The sequence below is a fragment of the Cinclus cinclus genome, chromosome 2 (assembly GCF_963662255.1).
Source record: "Cinclus cinclus chromosome 2, bCinCin1.1, whole genome shotgun sequence".
Classification (NCBI taxonomy): domain Eukaryota; kingdom Metazoa; phylum Chordata; class Aves; order Passeriformes; family Cinclidae; genus Cinclus; species Cinclus cinclus.
Window position 1 is genome coordinate 4,708,264 of NC_085047.1, and position 18,146 is coordinate 4,726,409.

The window sequence follows — 18,146 nt, forward strand, 5'->3', positions numbered from 1 at the left end:
TTGACCAGGTCTTTAGCTACTTTTGTTCAAAAAATAAATACATCCCTTTTTTAACTTTCAGTGGCAGAAAAAGATGGAAGTGTGTATGGCAAAGAACCTCATTAGAAAGAAAACAGCAGATGCTGCTATTTTGTCATGATCCTGGGATATGAGTTGTGAATTAATATAATCTGCAGCATTTTTGATTGCCTGTGATAACAGAGGTCCCAGATAAGGAATTGTTGAAATAATAGTGATTTAGGCAGAGCTAGCATGTGGATGTGAGTACTAACAAGTACATGGTGTTTTAAGCTTCAGCACTGTCCCTGATGTTGGCACTTCATGATTTGGCAAAGCCCAGACTGTATGCAAGAAAACATCATGCTCTCACCCAGAAAAACAGATTTTGGCCAGGGAGAACAACCCTGTGTGTCTTTGTAAGATGCATCCTTGCTGTGTGCCTGGGGCATCAGCTGTTCCCTGGCTATACCAGCATGTTCAGGGATGCTTCCTGAGCTGCAAGCGGGGCTTGCCCACTGCTAGGGCTGTTTACCACTAGCAAGAACAGGACAGAAAATGCTGAACAGATGAAATGCTTTAATTTTCCACTGTTTTGTCTGTATTGTTTAGGTTTCTTCCTTTAAACAGAGGAGTACAATTATAAATGAATCTGTAGTTCCTCTCCACTCAAGTGGAAAATATGTTATTGTCTGTTTTTATGAATCCATCCGAAGCTGCTTACTCTTCTTTTCCATAGAGAGAAGAAATGGCTTGGGTGAGTGTATGTAGATATAGGCACAAACATAAAAATGTGTGAGGGTTGTATGGTGTATTCGTGAGTGTAGATACGTATAAATATATGTATATACACCCTTGGTATTGCACCTATGTTTTTGTGGAAGGGAAAAACAGCACGTTGCACCTAAGTGAGAGAAAGTGGCAATTTTGGTGAACCCAAAAGTTTGAGGCACTCACTTAAACTGAAGAGCATCACTGATTTAGCCAAGTCCTGCAGCTCTGGAAGGTGGCAGGAAGGGAATCCTATTATATCTCTGTATTTCTTTCTGTGTGTCTGTCACTGGTTTATCAATAGTCACTTCAGGAGGAGAATGCTCTGAGGCTAAATAAATGCAAAATAATGGGGCAAAGGCAATACCAGCATTGTCAAATTGAAGATGTTTATCAAAAGTTCAATATGGATTTTTATTTTGATTATTCCAACTCCACCACGTGTTTGGAATGAAGGAGTGAAATGTTCTTGAATAAGAAAACCTTCAAATACAGATATTTTGATACTTTTGCATCTCTGGGAGCAGCTAATATCAGAAGTTCTAAAACACCACAGTTCTGTAAGCAGTACTGTATTTTGTGATTACCTAGAATTTGTATTTATTATGAGAAAGATATAGCCTACCCTTGTAAGACTTGAGTTTAAACTTCTGAATGACAAACTGTTTTGTTGCTTGCTCACAGGAGCCAGTACAGTATATTCCAGAGAACACAAACAGGGCTTTTTTTGCCCTTTGTCCATAGCAAATTAACTTTTTTTTACCCTAAATCTATAAAGTCAATTATTCAGTTTGAAACTTTCCAGTTGCTCATTATGGAGGAGTGGGAGTTGGCAAGAAATATTCAGAAAATTCATGCATGCAATAAATGGTCCTGCTTATAAAAGAGGAGAGAGAGTTTGTGTATCAGTGGTTATTCTATATGGATGTGAATTTAGTTTTGTGTCTGGTGATTTTGAATCCAGAGTCAAAGCTGCCTTCTGAGGAAAAAAAAGAAAAAATGGTATTTTGCCTTAAAAAAAAAAAAAATGGAAGAAGGAAATGCAACTTGTCACCTTCCCTTTCTGCCTTAGCCTGTCTGGCAGCGTCTGGGCTCACACTGCCCTGTTGCAGCCTTAGTCTGGCACTACAACACAAGTTCATTTAGTGTTTTTGGTTTTCTCTCCAAGCTCCCAGGATGTGCTGATAGCCAAATTTTCCAGCTCAGGTGCAGGACATTCTGTGCCGAGGCACTGAGTCCTCTCTGCTGTTCTCTGCAGGCATGTCCCATTTCATGGGTGAATGCAGTAACTCCTGCCAATGATGTTTTGAAGATGTTTCCTCCACAGCCATGTTTTGAAAGCAAACAACCAACCTTTTCACCACCCTTTAACTCAAAAAACAAACAAACAAAAAAAAGGTGTTGGTGTATAAGATTGAGTCATACGCGTATTGCCTGGAGGGTGTCAAAAGGGCTTTCTTTGGAGCCAGGTACTTCAAAGGAAAAGCAGTCCCTGCTCGTGCTGTGTAGTGGGGTTGGCACGATGCCTCTATGGTGGGGTGAAAGCCTGTGCAGTGTTTCTGCAGGGTCTGACACGGAGCAGAAGTGGGACCCTGATCCCAGCTGCTGCTGCTGCTTCTTGCATCTTGTGGGGTCACCTCTCTGGCTGCTCATGTGTTCCTCAGAAGATTGCTTGCTTGCTCAGTCACCTTAAGGTCCCAAGTTTGGGAAAACGATACCTGTGACCCAGACTTAGGTGTTGTCCTATTTAAATCAAGCTCTTTTTTGTTTGGGTTTTTTTTATTCCTCCTGTTAAAAAAAAAAAAAAGAGGCTGAAGAGCCCTGAAATCATAAACCCTGCTCCTACACTTAGTTTATTTTGAGGTAAAATTTCTATCTCAGTCAGGGTAGTTTTCAGCAGCTCTGAGCAAGTGCTTTCCCAGACACACCTGGTGTTGGCTGTCTGAGCTCAGGAAAGTCTCAGATGTGTTTTTGCCGGGGCGGTGTGTAGGGGGTAGATCCGTATCTGTTGAAGGGAAGTGTCACATCGTGCTTTGAGGCTTCGAGGGGGCCAGGGTGTGCATGAGTGAGAGACCAGGAGCTTACCTTTGTCACCACAGTTAGTAAGTGTAAGGGACTCCGTGGGCATGGGCCTTGTGGTTGCTGTCCAGCAGGCAAGCGTGTCCCCCAAGAGTGTCTCAGCAAGGGAACAAATCTGTGTAAAAATCTTCAAGCCATTTCATAATCAGCTTCATGGCCAGATCTTCAAAATACCCCAAGGTCTCCCAGAAATCAGTTGTTTTGAGCAAGGAAGAAAGGTTGAAGGAAAGGAATAGGAAAAAGGTAAGCGTGATTAGTGATATTAACCTGCTCAAACAGACAAAAAAAGATGAAGATTTTTTGACAGAAGAAATTGAAGATGACAGATGAAGATTTTTGACAGCCTGTTGTGGCAATGGGGCCCAGAGCCAGCTTGTGCAGTGCTTAGAGGGGGGAGTGGGTACAGGGAAAAGGCTTTCTCCTCTACTGAGCCCATGTTCTGCCCCTTGGCAGGCCAGAATAAACCAGAAAAATCACAGGTGGACTGCTGGGCAAACAGCTCCTAAGCAGTTCCCAAAATGGCGTGGCTGGTTTCATGCAGCTGGTCTCGTGTGGTAAATGATGGGGAATTTTCTGGGGCTGTAGGTGATATGCAGCAGCAAGGTGTTGGAGCAAGGAAAGGCATTTGTTTATCTGAGAGCGTGGCATCAAGCTCTGATTTGTATGGTCCGTGCTGAAACACAGACCTGATCTTTTCTGACCAAAGTACAGCACAACTAGAATGTAAAAGAAAGGGAAAGGCAAGTCATGTGGTATCTGTAGTATGGTCTGTACAAAGAGGAGTGTATCATTAACAAACCCTGATAAAAGGACAATCGGTGGTCAGCATGGAAAGCAGAGTTGAGCCAGTTTGGTATGTGTAAGAAATGTGATTTATCTCTCTGCAAAGGATAATAAAGCAGTCATCCTCTCCTTAACTGTGGCTATAAAGCTATTACTAAAACCAGCCTGGAGAGTGTCTGGTGTGCAGTGCCCAGGGGGTAGCAAACACCAAAAAAATAGCGTCCTTGGCTGAAGTCGTGGCTCTGGGTTTTCTGTTCCTCCATGAGCTTTCCTGACAAGCGCTGAGAACACCATTGCACTGTAAGAATTTTTTGTGCTCAAAGTCCTATTATGTCTAATTTTTTACAGCACAGAGTGATTTTACAAGTAGGACAGCCCTGAACACTCAGGTAACTATAGGAACTAATTTGATGACATCACTTTGGGGTTTTTTTTTTTGTTTCCTACCATTAAGATTGTCTACATAAAATGCATTTTATTGGCCTTTTGACAAGAACTCAGGAAGTTTGTGCAGATGTTTGAGTAGGATCGTTCCAATTCAATGCCTCATAACCATCTCCACGCTTAAGCTATAGATTTTGATTGCTATGTGACCTAATGATATAAAAAAGGATATTTTAAAATAAAGTCAGACATAGTTTTGCAGAAATTTCAGGGGTTCTCATTTTGACCTGGTGGTACATTTGTGATTTGAGGAACTTGGACAAAAACAACTGGGAGAGTAATGCCAAATTCTCTGTAATATGGCAAGCAGCATGTGGACCTGGCTTCTTTCACTTTTGCACTTCTGCTCAGTAATAAAAATAAAATACAAATCTTGACTGAAGATAAGGATATCAATTTTTCTTCTTCATTGGAAAGTGAGTAGTCACTGAGCAAAATGACTATGCATTATTTCCATGAAAATGCTGGTGCCATCAGACTTCACTACATCAGAATAAGCACAAAACATTTCTGTGGAAATCAGTAGTCCATCAGGGTTTCTGGGAGTCAATAGTTCACAAGTGGATCCACATGTGTTAATAACATTATTTAGTGTTTTTGTTATTGATTTAGCACTGCTGGCTAACTTTCTGGATGGTAAAATTTAAGCTGTCCATCTGCCAGTAGAACTTGATCTTTCTGAATTTGCAGCAGAAGATATTTCTGATTAAAAGTAAAGCTATATGCAAACAGAAAAATGCACCCTCTTTACTCCAATTGCAGTAATCTGCTAAGAGAAATTCAAGTGGCAGAGTTCATTTTGTTTTTGAAACATGACTTACTGACACTTCCCAAAAAACTGAAAGTACAACTAATTTTGAAACACGATTTTTGAAAAATATTAATTTATACAGTTGCATCTTGAATTACAAATTGGTTGTGCGTGAAATATATGCCCAGTATCTGACACTGGGTTATTCTACAGGTAGCATAACCAGCTGCAGAATTTAATCTCTTAAAAGCTGCAGAAATACTAATCTCTGAGCAGCTCACAAAGAGTGTATTTCTGTGTCATAGCCAGCTGAGAATTTTAAGTGAGGCAGTATGCCCAATGTTTTACTTTATTTATCTTTACCTAGATTATAAATAGCAGCATAAAGCTGTCACTCAATTGCTGCTTCTAAAGAGTACATCATAATTTTGCATAGAATCTGTAAGTATTTTTTCACTTTTTATGCTGCAGCCATTATGATAGTGTTAGAAATGTGACAAGGAAAAGAGAAGAAATTGCTTTTATTGTTGTAAACTACATCTGAAAACCGTAGTGTTTGGATCACTAACTGTTAGCCCGGCAAAAACAGAACAGGTTTTCTCTGTCCGAGCTGCTCAGACCTTTTCTCTTTTAGGGACTTTTTCTGATCATAAACTTACAAGAGTGAGATGTTTAACAGTGGGACACTGGAAGAGGATGGGTCTTGCAAGCAGGGAAATTTAGCTTCTAGGGGCTTGTGGCACTAGTTTGGTGAAATTAAAATAAAATTTTCTAAGGTCTATGCAGATTTGCTTATGATTTTGCTTGTTTATATTTCATTTTTTTACAGCATATGAAATTAAACCTATCTTTATGAAATTAAATAATTAAGATCAAGTTTGCTCTTTAGCTGTATCTACATCTCTATGCAATTTAATTTAGATAAAAACCTACTATGTGACAGTGGATGCCATCGTGTTCAATAAATTTCAGGTGTATGGAATCTGTTAGGAAATTACTTTTATTTGTCCTGTCCAAGCAGAAAATCGACTGACAGGGAAAATACATAGTGATTTTATTTTCCTATCATTTTTTGGTGAACCAGTTTTATATTCTCAACAGTATCAGTTAGAGCAGGTTACAAAGTCGGACTTCTTTTGCTTCATGTGCATAGACTTTCTCCTTAGACCTTTGTAATTTTTGTATATGCTGTGCTTTTCTTCAGTGGAAATGCAGAAATGTTTGGAGTGTTAAATATATATATTTGGTGCTGTGTAATGAACTAAACCATTTGGTCCCTCCTGCTCTTTTACCTTGTAGTAAATTGTTCTAATGTAGGTCTTGCTATGGACTTGAAATGAGTCACTGATAATTCTTGTCGATAAAATAAAAATACAGCTTTGGGATATATTTCTAGAAAAACAATACTTTTTAAATTAAAGGGTTCAGAGGCATTTTTCTCTTGTTTTTTTTTTTTTTCTGACTTCTAATGTGTAGGCAAGTGAAAATGAATTGCAGAAGAACAAACCGTCAGGTTACTCCGAAAGAAGGGTAGAATAGAGCGGATTTGAAGAGTAATGAAAAAGGTTTATCTTCCAGAAAAAAAAATGTAGGGCGATACTCTCTAAACTTAAATTAGTTGGATTGAGTAAATATTTATTGTATAATGAATATTGTGCTAGAAAAAACATTTGCATTATATTTTAATTATTGACGCACATTCCCTGTTTCTTGTGCATTTTTGAAGGTGTGAGTGTGTCTGCTCTGTGGCTAAACCTGTTCTCATTGAATTAAATGGCCTTTGCTAATTTGAAATCAATGGTGTGGGGAATGAATTCACCCATTTGGAATCTGCTCTTTACTGGGAAGAAAACCAGGACATTTATTTACATTCATGCATTGCATTTTTCCTTCTATTGGGATGCAATAAACCCCAGCACAAACCTCGTGAGTGCCATTGGTTCCAATACCTTCACTTTTTTTTTTTTTGCCTGTAAAAACAGGGCAGCTTCTCCAAGTGGATTTCAAGGCACAGATTGAAATAATTAATGCACATCTAATGGCTAATTCTGCAGGATAACACTTTGCCTAGTGGGATTAATTCCAGGCTTGCACATGCCAGAAATTCCCAGCGGCACAGATGAGGCCACTGCAAAGCACCTCGAAGTAGGTCCCAGGTACATTCCCTCTTCCCCTCTGTCCTATTAGGAACACAAACCAAGCCCAAATGTGAATAAACTATGGATTAATCACAACTAATCTCAGAAAAGCTTTTGTATTAAGGGAGGAGAGTGTTTTGTCCTGTACAAACACGTGCATTTTCTGGCCACTCAATTTTTTTGTAACGTATTTTAGGTAGTACATTACACAATAAAGGGTTCTGTGGCAAGAAAAACTTGTAATGGATAGAAGAAAGTTATTTCTTAAAGAGTACAAAAAGTAAATGAAACGCTAAGGATCCTTTTAGGAGAAAATTTATTTTCTGTGGGCATTTGATCACTTGGAATTTTTCACCCCATCCAGCGTCTGTGACTGCACTTTCCCAAACTGTGCTTTCAATAAAGCTGACCTAAGCTCCCAGTGCTATGAAAAATGGAGCTCATATAAATTTTCTTTGCATTCCAAATCCATCTCAGCTGCACACAGAAAGCAACCAAATACAGTTTCCACACAGATTTTTATCTTTCTCCACATCCCAGAGGCTTCCGAATCTGGCTTTTTGTGGGAGAGAGGGGCTGTTTAAAGTAAACACAATTTCAAAATTTTCATCCATTTTAGAAGCAGCATTAAAGATCTTGAAAGGAACATGTTTTATGAGGCTGACAAGCAATTAGATGAGTGCAGTGGTGGTACAAGTGCATGATTCTGCACTTACAAAATTAGCTGGAATGAGAAAAATCAGAGACAACATAATATCCCATCTCAAGTGGCTGCTTCAGATAGGTGCTCTGAAACTCGAAGGTATGAACAGAATTGTTCTGTAAAATATATCTGGTAAGTGGCTGAGAGCTGCTTGTCTATGTTAAGATGGAAAGAATAAATACAAAGTATCTAAATCCTCTGAAATAGCTGTGCCGTTTTTCCAGGAAAACAAAACTAAAGTAAATCCACTCATAAGCAATAGAATAGGATTTCTCTTTGCTAAATTTCTGGAAAATATTTTAACAAAAAAAATCTTGAATAAAAACCGATAAGGGAAATTTAGTGCTGTGGATGAAATTAATTTTAGTTACTCATGATAGCTCACCTTTCCAGATTTTCAATGTATTCCCAAGTAATTACTAAAATTAACTTGACAAATTTTAATATTAATTGCATGCAATGGGTAAATCATAATTACTTCATCTCAGTTGCAAATACTGCCATGGAATGATTTGAACTCATAGTGTAAATAAACAGGAAATTGTCTTTGGATGAGAGTTTGGGTTCTTTTTCCTTGGGTTTTTGGATTTTTTTTCCTACAAGCCTCTTTCCATAGATGAGCAATTAAGAAGGTATCAGCTTCAAGTGCTTGAGCTTTTGAGAGCACTTCAGTATTTTTGACAGTTAATGTATTACTTTTAACTTATAGTTGGTGAAATAAAGCTGTTACATAAAGTCATTAATGATAAGGAAATTCTATCCTGCCATTTCCCCTACCCCACATGGGAATGTATTGCTTTCTAACAATCTTTAATTCGGTCAAAATTTATATATAAGCTCTACATTCTTGCCATTTCCTACCTGTATGTGAGACGGTGTGTTTCAAAATACAGCACCTTTTTCTCCCCCCTTATCTTGTAATGCCACCTGAGATAAGGTTTTCTCAAGGGTGTAGTCCTTCAGATGACTCTTAACAAAATGCAGCAGTGGAGATGTACCAGCCACAGTTTTGTCACCTGATAGAGGAGCACAGGCCTGAGCAGTGAGGTGCTAACAGGGATAAATAAATCTGTGCCCCACTTGCAGATCCATGACAAAGCCCTTTTTTATTTCAAGTGGAATGTGTGATGGTCCAAGGAATTAGGGTTTGTTCTGAGCTCTTTTGCTGAAGGAGTCCATAGAAGACCCAGGCAAAGTTTGTTGTGATATTTCCATTTTGTGAAAGCTCATGCATTGGCTCTGTGAAATGCTTCATGTGCTCTGTTCAGAGCAGAATATTCCCCAGTGGTCTTAATATTATTGTTGCTAAGCTTTGTTGAGCAATGCTGCAAGAAAAATACCCAGGGAATTAATATTAGCCCAAACCCTTAATTACCCTTACTCTGTACATAACTTGCTGTCGCACAGGAGAGATTTTGCTGTTTTTGTTGTTGTTGTTGTTGTTTTTTGGGCTTCTTTTGGTTTTTTTTTGTTTTTTTTGCCTGTTCATCCTCTGGCAGTGGCAGGACATGACACACACATCTCTGCACTAAGTGGGTCAGTGGTGGGGCACTGCTCTGAAACTTCTCCCTCCTGGTGTGTGCAGCTACTGCCGGGTTTAGAGCCTCAGCCGTTGGGGCCGGTGTAACCTCCTTCCTGCCCAGAACCCAAGCCACTGCATCTGCAGATGATTTAACTATTTCCCTCCTTGACACCAAACTTCACTAGGAATTCCTTCACCCTCAGAAACCTCGTTGCAAGTAGATGTTGCAGTGAAAACATTGTGAGGCTTTGTTAACCTTTAAAACAGTCCTCCTCCTAGCTGTCCTGCCAAGTAAATCTTGTAGCCTTCCCATCACTTTTCTACCTTCCCTGTGATTCAGTCATTTACCTGCTGAAAAACATCGTATGGTAAATGTGTTGAAAGTGTTGAATGACAGCTACTTGGGTTTTGAAAAGTGCTATGAATTTACCTGAGAAAGTGGATGGCTTTCATTACTGGGGGTTTGGAGTCCTTTCCTATTCTGGCTCTACTGGTTAGATCTGGTGCTTAGGTCGGTGAGTTTAGGTGGAAATTGATTCCATAAAAACTTAAAAAACCATGATATGATTCCAGTAGGATTAGCTGTGATGAGTGTCCAGGCATGGTTTTGACTGTACATCAGGGATGGCTCCTGTAATTGACCCATCTTTGGTCCCTGCTGGCTGCAGGGGAAGGAATTGGTCATGGGCTGACTGCTCCCTGTAAATGTCCTCGTAGCTGCAATTCTCCCTCCTGCACCTCTGCCCTTAGCTTCTGTGCCTATTGAGGAATTTTTTTACTGCTCTGCCTGCAGCAGATCAAGGGGGTGCAATGAAGCTCAGGCTGAGACGACAGCCCTGGTGAGGCTCTTGCTAGGCCTGTGCATCTCTGCATTCAGCTCCCACCGTTTCCCACCAGGTGGGATAGCGATAGCCCCCATTAGCTCAATGACTTTTGGAAGTTTGAGACCAGGATAAAAGGGAGTGGGAATGCCCTATAGATCTTCTGGTTAGGAATTGTTCTTCATGTCAGCAGTAGATTTGATTACTGGAACCCTGAGGTGTGAGTTAGCTGTAAAGTCTGACTTAAAAATGCTAATTTAAAGTACTTAGGGAAGTATCTGCCACTCAGCAAAGAGCTCACTGAACAGAGAAACACATCTGATTGTGATCAGCAGCATCTTGAGCCTGACTCTGTCTCTTCCTTCAGCCTTGCACCAGTGAAGTCTCTTTGGGATTCCCGGGGAGATAAGGAGGCTCAATTCTTTTATGTAGTCCTCCATCATGTGCATGCGGTTGTAGGATCTGAAATGAAAAGGCCACCTGATAATAAATCAGTCGAGGGTGAGTTACTGCTTCGGGACAGAGTTGGTAGGGCAAGGGAAAGGCTAAGTGACCTAGAAGCATTTGAATAATAATTCTTGCCTCTTCGTACACTTAACACCAGATTGAATTAGAATTTAGAAAATTTACAGCGGGGAAGACCTTTTGCATTAACGGGATTAAACTTTTGCTGTCCCTGATGAAGATGGGTATAGTAAAAGCACTTGTGCCTAATCTAAACCCTTTACAAAAGCTGAAAAAGCTGCACAGCTTGCATCTGTCAGCCCAGCTGGCTGGATACCCACGTCTGCAGCTGCCCTGTGCATGGTTTGCTGTCTCTAGGAGGCAACATCAGGCTTGCTTCAGGAAAGCCCTTTGCACCGAGTCCTTGCTAAACTGAGAAGTGAAAGCAGTTGCTTTTTTTCTGAGAATGACTGACTGTTTTGATGAAGCAAGGAGTCCCCTTCCAGAGATGAGCAAGGCACTCCCCTCTATGTTTCTGACAAGGCTCTGGAAGGATTTGGAGGGTGAAAAGCTGCCTAATTTAATTATATATTCAAAGTTTATCTTCTTCACCCTCAGATTGAAAAGGTAAATAATTTACTGGTTTTTGCACATGTTTCAAATTCTCACATACCAAACAGCTGTTGGTGATCTACTTGCCTTGCTCCTATTACAGCACCTTGGACTTTTTTATTAGAGTCTTTATTCCATGATGTGCTAGAAAATAATAGAATTATAGAAAAATTTGGGTTGGAAAGGACCTGGATCATCTAGTTCCAACCCCCCTGCCATGGGCAGGAACACCAATGTTTAACCCTTTGTGGCATTATAATATTTTCTTTCTTTTGACTCTATTTCTTCCAAATAAATCACAGGAAAACTTGAATTATTTGAACTTTGTGTTAGTGCCTCCCTTGAAAGGATCCTAAAAGGAAGATGAAGGGCTCAGAAGAATCCTAAAGCATCTTACCTTGACTTTCCATGGGGAAACACTAATTTTTACACTCATTGGTGTAAAAAAGTGGAATTTAATGTCCTAAAATACTTTCCTTTTTAAATGTAGTTATTTGGGCTGCCAACATCTGGTCTTGTAACCTGAATCCTGATCATATCAGCAGTTTCCTCCGACAGCCCTTCAAGGGCACGAGCTTTGCTTTGGGCCATGCTGCGTTTCACAAATATGCGATGGAATATTGATGACAAATTAATTGAGCCCTCTGCCTTCTGCTCGTGAAGGAGAATTTGCCCTCTGCTTTTTCAGCCCTGCAGGGTCACAGGCTTGTTTGTTGTTTATATCTATGAGTATAAGCCATAGAAATATAAACAGATCCTGTGATATATACATTCTTTATGAACAAGATTATCCGTTATAATTTTAGATAGCTGACTTGCAGGCATTTAGTCTGGGCTGTCTTTTCAGCTGCAGGCCTGTGTAAACTTGAGGTGTAGCACCTTGCAACGTACTCATCTCTCTCCTTGTTCTGCCCCAAGCCCAGGGAGCTCTCTTGGGTTCAGAATTTTGCTTTCAGACAGCAGCAGTGAGGCAAGACCCATCACACCCAGCAACTCCCTGCTGTCAACATCCAGAGAGAGAGGCTGGAGGTGCCTGATGTGGCAGTGGCACCGGCAGCTGTGGAATTCTGTCCCCATGGGGGCCTGGAAACACAAACCTGCAGGAAGAGGCTCTTGGATGATTCAGGGTAGAAGTGAGGTAAATGCAACACTCTGGAGTCACAGGGATCACTGCAGGTGGAAGATGGTGGTGTCCAAGGAAATCTGCCTGCTTTGCCCCTGCAAGCAGCTGTGGCAGCTCTGGGCTGTTGGGAGAAGGCCCTACAGGATCTGCCTTCAAACACTTTTGTAGGTTACCCCAGTTGCATCAACAACTCTCCTGTGCTGGGATTGGTTTTCATGGGCTTCACTGAGAAACCCGGTTTCCAGGAAGATAAAACACTTCATTTGCAGCTGTGTTACTGAATTTTGGTAACCCCTAAAAGTAAAACCTTAAATGAATCACTTAATAAGGGCCATGGGAGAGAAAAAATTTTATGGTGGACAGATTTGATTTGGATTTACAAGTAATTCAGCTTTTACGGTCCGTATTCCTCAAACTATTATCAGGAATCATGGTCTAACCCAATCCAGATGCACATTAAAAACATGGGAGGAGGAAAATCCTATTAAAAAGAAATGTTCTGGCACGTTTCAAGGGTCCAGACCACGTTGGAGTGATTCAGCTCAGCTGATCCTCATTGGTACTGGCTGCATTCTGCCAGCCCTGGGGATCGGACCCCAGCCAGCTTTGGGGTGCAGCATCCCTCCCTCGTGTCATGTTTTGGAGCAGGGCCACTGTGTCCAGACGTGTGTTCTGGGGCTCCCTGTCTCTCTCCAGGACTGGAGCAGCAGGCGGTATGGGCAGGTGGCTGAAGCTAAGCTTGCTGCCCTGTGCCAGAGAGCTGATGCTGGGCCTGAGCCAGGGGCTTGAAGCTCTGTGAAACCACGCAGGGCTCTCGAGGCGGGCGCCCACAGTGCAGCCTCCCTTGCTGGCCCCCAGGCTTCCTCTCCCTCGGCTCCTGGGGCTGCTCTTGGGCTCTCACTACTGTTTTTTTTCATGCTTGCTTGTCCGCAGCAGTTCTGAATCGCCTTTTTTGTTTCTTTGGTTTTTTTTTTTTTTTACCCATATTTCAGAAAGTAGAAGGCCATGGGGGGTTGTTGCAGAGGTGCTGGCAGAGTTACTTTGGAGGTGTGAGTGCGGAGCAGGATGAAGGAGATGCCAGCCTTGGCTCCAGATGTGGGAGTGCAGGGACCTGCAGCAGCAAGACAGAGCGCCCAGGCACAGAGACCATCACGGCTGCATTGCTGGGTGGGAGCAGGAAAAAGGGGGAGAACAGAACTCCAGGCTTTGGAAGGAGGAGGTACTGGGAAGAAAGTTCTCCGGGGCACAAGCATAGCTGCTGACAGAGTTCCAGGTGTAGGCAATTGGGATTGAGGAGGGCTGGAAACCAGAGCAGTGCCCTACTCAGTGATTGTCTCTTCTCAGTCCTGGTATGTGAATATTGGAAAGACACTGTGCAACTCCCTGTAGGCACTGGGTAGCCTGTGAGGTTAACAGAGTGAGAATCATCAGCAAAATATTTGCTGTTTGTGCTTTCCTATTTGTTTGCTGTTTGTGCTTTGCTCTGTGTGAGGCAGCTGAGTGTGACTGCTCCCTCAGACCTGGCACATTTTGCTGTGCCCAGCTCCCATCATCAGCTTGTCCCCTGTGACCTTGGCACCCAGACTATGGCTGATGAGGGACAGAAAGTACATTTTGGTGGTGACTAAGGGACTGGCCTTCTGTTTTGAAGAGGCAGTAACCCCTCCTACGGTGATTTAAAAACCTAAGCTGGTCCTGTTCACCTGAATGGATGGTAACTGTTTTAACTGTCACTAGTTCATTGTGCTTCCTATCTCTTTGACCTTTCTTTCGATAGGCTTTGTACCTTCTGTCTTTTTCTCTCTCACATTCTAATCCAGAAACCTGTTTCAAAGGTTATTATTTAGAAAGTGCTTTGTACATTTTGGTTTGTTTAAGAATATAGCAGTCAAACCTATTAAGGAAGGAAATAACATGAACTAAGAGATAGGACAAGGGGAAGTAGTTTCAAGCTGCACCAAGTTGGATATGAGGAAAATTTTCTGCAATGAAAGTAGTTAAGCATTGAAACAGGCTCCCCAGGGAAATGGTGGAGTCACCATCCCTGGAAGTGTTCAAAAAATTAGTAGATGTGACACTTCATAACATGGTTTAGTGGGAATGGTGGTATTTGGCTGAAAGTTGAACCTGATGATATTGGAGGTCTTTTCTCACCCTAATAATTCTATTAATTTTTTTTGTTTGTTTGTTTCTAAATGTTGGACTTTCTCATTGTCTCAAAACATGTTTTTCCAGGAACAATCACAGCCAGAGTAGCAGGCCTTCCCTCACTAAACAGCTTTAATCCATTACCTGGGATGCTGGAGGCCAGGCTGCCCCACATAAGCACCACGTGGGCACTTGTTTGGCTCTGCAGAGTCAGCCAAGGTTGGCACAGGGCCACAGCTAAATCCCCTGCACTCTTGACATCTCCTCCACAGTCCTCTGTCTCCTGCTTTGGCTCCTTCTGGTCTGGGGATTTTATTAGTGCTGGAGAAATATAGGACTTGGGATGATCGTATGAATGTGACTGGCTTTGGTACAAGAAGAGGGGATTAGGGTCAGGATACCCAAAGAGTACCCAAAAATGCTGCCTGCAGCACCATCTCAGATGCCTCCAGGCTGCTGTAAAATATTGCCCTGTGAACTGTTTAGAAGAAAAGCTCTGGGAAAGCAATCTCAGCTTGTTTGTTGGTTTAATATGCAATGTTGGGCAAATAATGTAATCTCTTTGCCTCTGTTTACCCCACATACATGAAATTTTATAGTTCTGAGGAAATATGATGAAGGGTATTTTTCATGAAGTGCTTTTAACAGTATTTTTTAAATGACCGAGAAAGAGGGCGAAGAAAGAAAACCATCTAGGATCTCAATTTATTTCCATGTATTTGTTTCTAAATGCATGATTTAAGAAAAAAAAGAATGCAAACTCCTAGTTCAGACAAACAAACAAATCTACTCTGTGGTATTTTTTCTGGGTGTGTGGGGCTGTCAGTGGGAGCAGTGATTGTTTATCTTCATCAAAGGCCTTTTCAGGTTATTGATAATTTTTGTCTTTTTCTTTTGAACTCCCTCTAAATCTGCACAAAAAACAGCTCAGACTAATTTTAAGGTGTTTGTTTGTTTTGTTTTTTTATATCACTATGCAATACAGCTTTTCCTTGGGGATGGACCTGGAGCTGCATATTGGAACTATAATTACTTAGCCTTTGATATTTTTAGCTATACTTTGTGAACTTTCTACATCTTTATGAACTGATACACATGCAGTTCCATCAGGTTTATGTGCTGAAACACAACAATATTAAGGTGTCCTACTGGATGTGGTCAGTGTATGAATATTTAAACGGTGACTGAAAAGAAGATGGAGACTCCCTTTTTTAGGAGTCACAGGGAAAACATGTGGGGTAATAGGCTCAAGTTACTCCTGGAGCATTGAATGTGATGGTGTCACTCTTTACATTTAATGCAGAATTGAGAAGTCCTCTCCTAAAATTTTTTTTAAACAAAGTATTTTCTCACACACACTTGATGAAGGAAGCCTTAAATAGGCCTGGTCATGAATCCCTGCAGGAGGTGCTGCTGGGTTTCCCCAGAAAACAAATGTCCCGTGTTGGCTGGGGGAGTTTGCAAACATTTCTCTCCGTGGAGATGCTCTCAGCTGGCTGAGGTCCTGGACAGTCTGGTTTAACTGAACCTGTTTAAAGAGAAGGCTGGACTTGTGGTCCTTTTTGACCTGATTAATCCTATCATTCTTATATTCAGAATTCCATTTCCTTTGCAAAGGGGCAGTGCTGCCCACACGCTGGCTATTATTTTTCCATGGATTGCTATGCAGCACTGCCACATTCATGCTGCCAAACACACAGTGACACAGATTACTTTGCTGATGTTTCTTGTATTTTTTTTGCAGATGCTGCATCAGTTCTTGGCCTCACAGATCCCAGGCTCTGCTACGTGCTGGATGGATTCCTCTTCATTTATGCAGTGATCATGACAGCCCTTTTTGTGAAGGCAAAGGTCAGTCTAACCTAACACAGATGCATTTGGTGTAAGATAATTGAGCTGGGTTGGAAAGTGGGAGTGGAGAGGAACCATCTCTTAGAATGAGACCTTTCTATTCTTTTGCTTTCTTTCTCTCTCTTTCTTCCTTTTTTTTTTTACCCCTCTGTTTCTGGTGTCCACTTGAGCAATCTGGGGCAATTCTTTCCAAAGGCTCATGAAGGGAGGAGGGAGTATATTAGAGTGTTTTGAAGTTATACTTATGGATACATCAGAGATTCTGGATTTTGTAGATGGGAAGTACCTGATCATGAGTAATGCGGATTTATTTTTCTCCTGCTTCGTCATTGGAAAGAGAGGAGGGGCTATGCAGAAAATACAGGGAAAATGGCAAGCTTGTGAAGGATGTATTAAAATGTCTCAATAATTCAGACATCTTTGATACTGTGAGTGTGATGATGCAAACTGCATAACCCAACCAGCCCCAGGAGAAGACTTTTGTATTTGCTATAAACATGATTCTTTGCCTAAATATAGACTAAGCTAGGGTACTTTTCATAAAGAATTGAATGCGATAATAACCGCTCAAGAAGAAAAAAATCAATACAGAATGTAGTTTGACAGGGATTTTTCTTAAAGACTACAACACAAAGTAGCTGCTCTCATCGACCCAAAACTGCCCCTTTTTATGTGAATTTTTTGCTTAGCAATTGATTGCTCAAAGTATTGTGAGCAGCTGAGCCAAAGAGCAGCTACAGAAGAGATAATCCTTTCACCTCTTTTTTTTTAGCTGTTGCTGCCACTCACATCAACTTATTGTGGTGGCACCAGAGCCCTGCAAGCCAAGGGCTGCTCCTAAGGGGTGCAGGGATTCCCAACAACTTTGCAGGCAGCTGGAGAACCCAGTCCCAGGGAGGCACAACAGTTATGACAGGAAGAGAATGGAGACACAAAATCTGAGGAAGGCAGGTGTGTAGGGAACAAACTCAGGTGTGCTGTGAGCTGGTGTGTTATGTGAAATAAAATGACTTGGCTGCTGAGGGCAGGCTCGTATGTGGATAAAAGTGCTGCTGCAGCAGGGGTTTGCAGTGCCTGTAGTCTCACAGGGAGCTGCTTGTGGGCTGCCCTGTTTCTGATGAGAGTAACTGGTAGGAGAGAGGGAATGAAAGGACTGAGGGGAGCCCCTGTGTCTCTGCTCATGGCATGGTCTCTCTTCCAGCTCAGCCAGGCCTCTGAACCACAGCTGCGACCAGGCCAGGATGACGTGTACAATGTGAGTAACTGCTGGTCTCTGTTTTTTAATCCACCATCCAGACAGACCTTTAGGGGCACCTAGAGACAGTGATTTGCCTGCAGGTCAGAAAAACGTTGGATGAGCCAGCTAATGAGAGTAGGCTGTACATGCGTGCAGCATGGCAGCTGTAAGGAGGAAAGTAAAACTTCACAGGGGAAGCTTCTGGTGTCATCACTCTGGCCAGATGCTGAAGAGGTCTTTGGGCTGTTGGTTCCTGATTTGGTGCACTGAGCTCTAGGCTGGCTGGAGCCCAGGCTGTTTGTTGTGCTGCCCCATGGAACAAACAGGCCTGTAAGAGCTCTGAGGGTGTGTGCAGCCACTGCCCCTGTTGCTGCTGCTGTTTGATGTGGGCTGGGCAGAGGGCAAATGCCAAGGAACGCTGTGGAGCTGACTTTGGGCACCTGCAGCTCTTCCACTCTCAAGTGTGTGGAGCCTGAGCCACCACAGCCCCTGTGCCTCCCTCCATTCCCAAGCTTTCCTTTGCCCCACAGCAAGCCCTGTTGTACCAGATCATACCAGAGATGTACCTTGTCCTGTGCCCTGACCACGGGCAGCATCTTTAGGCAGTGAAAGAGGGCAGAGACGAGATCCTGCCTGACCCGCCTCACTGAATTGCTCACTCACGACAGCATTAAACTCCAGCTATTTCTGCTATGTCTAGTTGTCTTTTAATTTTTTCTCTC

The 18,146-nt window shown here is 42.0% G+C and overlaps 1 protein-coding gene across 1 annotated transcript in view; it reads left to right on the forward strand.

Moving 5' to 3' along the window:
• Positions 1 to 18,146, forward strand: part of CD247 (CD247 molecule) — a 48,297-nt gene that overhangs the window by 24,153 nt on the left and 5,998 nt on the right. Inside the window, 2 exon segments of the mRNA XM_062511304.1 lie at positions 16,081 to 16,187; positions 17,389 to 17,442. Coding sequence (XP_062367288.1) covers positions 16,081 to 16,187; positions 17,389 to 17,442 — 161 coding nt within the window.